The sequence below is a fragment of the Cyprinodon variegatus genome, unplaced genomic scaffold (assembly GCF_000732505.1).
Source record: "Cyprinodon variegatus isolate N-32 unplaced genomic scaffold, C_variegatus-1.0 Scaffold406, whole genome shotgun sequence".
NCBI lineage: Eukaryota > Metazoa > Chordata > Actinopteri > Cyprinodontiformes > Cyprinodontidae > Cyprinodon > Cyprinodon variegatus.
In genome coordinates this window covers 345266-350285 of record NW_015150859.1, presented here as the reverse complement: position 1 = coordinate 350285, position 5020 = coordinate 345266, and the positions used below count along the sequence as shown (strand labels likewise).

At 34.8% G+C, this 5020-nt stretch overlaps 1 protein-coding gene across 4 annotated transcripts in view; it reads right to left on the bottom strand.

Moving 5' to 3' along the window:
• Positions 1 to 5020, bottom strand: part of LOC107093074 — a 28157-nt gene that overhangs the window by 3786 nt on the left and 19351 nt on the right. For 3 of the 4 annotated variants that reach the window (XM_015387893.1, XM_015387896.1, XM_015387895.1), the window contains 2 exons: positions 4728 to 4794; positions 1926 to 2002 (listed from right to left, as the gene is read on the bottom strand). In XM_015387893.1, coding sequence (XP_015243379.1) covers positions 1926 to 2002; positions 4728 to 4794 — 144 coding nt within the window. The remainder of the gene's footprint in view (positions 1 to 1925; positions 2003 to 4727; positions 4795 to 5020) is intronic. The other variant, XM_015387894.1, reaches the window with a different exon arrangement.

Here is a 5020-nt window from a genome sequence, read left to right as displayed (position 1 = left end):
ATGTCTTCTAGTTTTAGTGGTTTAATCCTCATTTTGTTGTGTTTTCTGGTTATTTTCAGTTTTCAGGTTTTTATTTTTAGCCCTCTGCTGCCCTCTTGTGTTCTTCTTTTTCCCTAGCTCCTTTCCTGTTCTGCTCAGTTCACACCTGCTCCCAATCTGCTCGTTTGTCCTCTCTTTGTTTCAGTCTCCCATAAATACTCTCTCTGTGCAGTTCTTCAGTGCTGGTTCCTCGTCTAACTTCCTCCAACTCCGTCTCTCTGAGTCTTCCTCCACGTGATAGTCCCCCCCCCCAATGTTTCCATGGTTTCTGGTTTGTTTGGCTTTGTTTTCATGTTATATTTTTTTGGATTTTGGATTCCTGCCTCAGTTGTTTTTTTAACTCTTCATTAAATCATCAAGAAACTCACCTCTACCTCCCTGCCTCTGCATTTGGGTCCTCACATCACAACCTAATCATGACAGTCCTAGTCTCAAGTTTTTTTTGGCATCAATCAAAGTCGAGTCTGAAGCAAATGTGGGCTTGTGAATGCTTTGAATCCTTTTAAGCATTGACATCGATAGACCCCGAGTGATCGGGTGAGAGGCATGTCGACAGAGCGGCCATCTTGGGTCAGACCTAGCTGTCTTCAGAAACAATACGCGTCAATGGTACTTTAAGATTTCACACACTCTGAATCCAGTGAACTCTCAACCGATTTCCAGAAAAATTGTCTGACTGAAAACATCAACGTTTCATGGGCTCCATGGGACCAACTGATTGATAAAAAATGATTTTCTAATTTATTACATAATTTTGATTTTGCAGTGACAGTTAGCAAACTTCCAGAGCTACCTTTCAGGATCCCCAACTTTTATTCCACCTATGGATGCACAAATAAAAGGAGACAACAAACCAGATCCCCTGGAGTTACTTTTCATTAGGATTATAATTGATCAAAGTTACTGTTTTTCTGGTGTCAAAAGAAGAGGTGTTGATGGGTAGCAGGGATGGAAGCAGAGAAAAGTACTTAAAATGAACATATTTCTGAAAGCTGGGAATGAGGATATATGTATGAACTATCAATATAATAAATAAATCTAATACTTTTTATTTATAGAACTGCATTTATGTATATAGGGTAGTCATTAGAATCCCTTTGAACATAAATCTGCTCTGACTATATACGGTATATATATTCTTTTGTAAATCACATTACAAAAAAAGTTTCCTTTATCGGTCGGTCATAATACTAATTATCACTGTAATATCCTTGATAATACAGAATAATAATGTACAGTATAAATATATAATATTCAGTTAATATTTTAATATCTTAATGTAAAAATTTATGATCAAACTGTGTTCCTCACATTAGTATATAATTGCACAATATGTAACTGTATGTATATATTTCATCCAGTTAGACTTTAGTTTAAATTGTTTTTAATCTGACTAAAAGGTCTTTATAAAATTTGTTTTGGTCTTTTAAAAGGTTGTAACGTGTAAGGAATTAATCAAATTATTATTATTATATCGAATTATCGTGATATTATCTTTGACTCGTCTTCCATGTGATTAAAAGATCTGAGGAGCCTCCTATTTATTCTGACAGCAACTGTTTGAACTATGATCTGACCTAAAATGGCCGCCCTATTGGAACGTTAGTCTAGGTAGTAATGTCTATGCTTTTATCTATAATCTATAGTCTAGTTTGTTGAGTGGATCATGCCTATCTGTAACCAGAGAACTGTTAAAAGGGAGTTTTTCTCACCCTTGTGAAAGACAAATAAAGGTCACTCGATGCTCTGGGCTGTAGGTGAATAAGCAGGTTTCTGTTTTGGCCTGAGGTTCGTTGTAGAAAAAGTTTAACCGTCACATTCAGCCAGGCCTTTTCAGCCCCACGGTTTGTGTCTATAAAATGTAGTGAAAGGAAGCAGAGCCTCACCTGCGGTTAGAAACTGTGTCCGAGGTGGAAGAGGAGGTGTACCTGTGTCAGGATGATTCAACAGGTATTTATTGCTCCTGAAAAATATTGAGAACAAAGAAATAATGAATTTAATCATTAGAACTATCATTTTGTAAGAAATTGTAAAAAAGCTGCTAATAATGAGAATTGAGACCATACAGTCCAAATAAACATCTTAAAAAATGAGTCTTGAATTAACACTGTAATGGTTCTATTCCTTCAAAACTTTAAAAATGCATTAAAATAATAATAATTTTTTGTTATTTTGTATCCACAGACTGAATACAAAATAAAATTTCATTTTGTATTGCTTTCATGACATTTCTATTCTAGTGCAGCAGTGATTGAATGTAAAGGGAGAAAAAAACAAAACATTGTGCTAAAAAAACGCATTGATATGGAGGTTCAGAGCATTAAATATAAAACTGCTCATACACTGGAAAACATTTAAACCTAGATACGTCATTTTCTCTTAAAATAAGTGCATTTATTCTTGGATTGAGGAGGTAAAAGAGACATTTTGCCAATGTGTCAAGACAATTTACACTTAAAATAAGAAAACACAATTGCATTGTCTCATTTCAAGTGCATGTTATCTAATTATCTTATCATAAGAGTAAAAATACTCACTGCATTGACAAACTATCTCATCTACCTACTCAAATTAAGGATAAACACACTTAGCTTAAGAAATTCTTTCTTATTTCTAGATCGTTTTTCCACTGTAGGCGACCAGCTGAGTAATACAGTAGTAGCCATTTAAAATTTCCCCACTTTCCTTGATGGGTCATTGGCTGGTCCTGTACAATTCCCTTTTTAACATCAATATTGGTTCTAAAATATTCTTTCTGTCATGATTTGTGGACATTAAGATCTAAAGATAAGCGCCATCTCCTGGTCAGACCCTGTAATTCAGTGAAAGGGTGGAGTCTGAGTAAAGAAATATGCAAGAGAGGGTCACCCCAGTGGCTGGCAGTTGGAGGGGATTCTGCAGGGAGTTGCAGGGAAGTGTGCTGCCATTTAGCTGGCATTTAACTAGGAGGCGGCATTTTGAATGGCTGCTACTGTGATTACCACACCGGAAAGCACTGGGAGACCGCAGACCTTCCCCAAGAAGCATGCTTTGCCCCATATGGTGACGTATCTATAGATAATGTAAAACTTGAACATTGTTTGACAATACATTTTTGTTTTTTTAATGTAATAAAATGTAAAACGTTTAAGTTATATCAAATCTTTTTAAGAAACTTCATATCTGAAGAATGAAATCTAACAAAAAGAAGCAGTAGTTCAACTAAAATAAGTGTGATTATATGAACAAAAATCAAAGAGCTAAAAAGTAGAATATAGGTGATTAGTGAGCTTATGGTTTGGCCGCTGTCTAATTTTTGAGGAAGTGTTTTTATTGTGCTTTACTAAAACCATCTTAAAAGGAAGCATTATCAAATTTGAATGAATTGTTTATTGGCATGAGGCACACATTTAGTAAAAAAGGTCCATAAAATCCACTTATAGGTTTTCAATTGATCCTGCAAACAAATCAACAACTTTCCCTCTTCATGTATTGTTTTTCCTTCAGTAAAATACCGCCAGACTTTTTGAGTCCGATGCTGAGGCTGTCATTACTCACTGCTGCCACCCTCTGGTTTAGTGGGGAACTGCTTGTTCCACCAAATATCCCAATCTCACAATGTTAGAGAATCTTTAAAAAAAAATAATCCTGTGTCCAGATTACGATCTGGATCATCGCCAAAATTTAATGGATTATTCCTCAGCATGAGGGACACCTCTGATAAAACTTGCATTAAAATCCGTCTGTAGATTTTTAAGTTCTCCCATACGCAGTACGAGAGACAAACGCTCAAACTCTCCTAAATGGTCCTTAGGTGCTTGGATTTTATTATTAATTACTTGTGTTTATTTATATTCCATGTCATGTCACATTCACTAAATTTCCTCACATGCAATGTTGCTGATACGGTGTTAAAGTTAATATCTTTGTTTAGTCTCTTATCTTTTCTTTGTTCTGTTATTTGTGAGTTTAAATATATGTTTAAGTTTACTTTCTGAACACAAACAGGGAGGAAAAGATCAAAATGAAAACCCCAAAACTTAATGTTTCACAATACATTTTTTTGTTTTTCTATGTAATAAAATTTAAAACGTTCGAGTTATATAAAATCTTTTTAAGCGACTTCATATCTGCAAATGAAATCGAACAAAAAGCAGAAATAATTCAACTAAAATAAATGCGATTACATGAACAAAAATCAAAGAGCTAAAAGAGTAGAATATAGGTGATTAGTGAGCTAATGGTTTGGCCGCTGTCTATTTTTTGAGGAAGTCTTTTTATTGTGCTTCACTCAAACCATCTTAAAAGGAAGCATCCTAATAGCTCAGTCATATTGTGGTTTATGCTTCACACGCCGCTTTCTTCTTCAGTGACCGTTTAGCACAGAGAGGGCTAATATCTGGTAGTATTTATGACTCCAGGTTATTATTAAAAGGCACTGCCTATTAGTTCAAAAATATTAAACAGTAAGAATATTATGTAATAAATAGTTCTAGCTCTTTACTGAAATAACCACCATCTTGAACACATGTTTGTTGCAATGATTTTAGCGTTTTTCAGAGGCTGCAGGTCAACATATTTTGATTGGTATTGAGAAAAAAAAGCTGTTTTCAGTCACTGTTCTCGTCCAGTTCTCAAACTGATGCGTCAAAAAGGTTTCCTGCTCAGTAGATCTCAAACAAGAAGGTGCATTTATTATTCAGAGAAACCTGTATGAGAATGCATACTCGACTCTGCCGTCAGATCTTCCCTGAAGCTGTAAAATGCGATGTCTCCCTGCAAAAAGAAAGAAAATGATCTTAAATCAAACTTTAGAAAACAGAAACAGGAAAATTATCAAAAGGATGAAACACTGGATGGGGTTGATTTGTGTTATCTGATAAAAGTCCAAACATATGTGCGTGATAAATATAAATAAAACTGCAGCGAGGCAAAAAGTACTATATCGAAATAACAAGAAACACGAAATAAATGGTTAATTATTTTAAATGGTTAATTATTT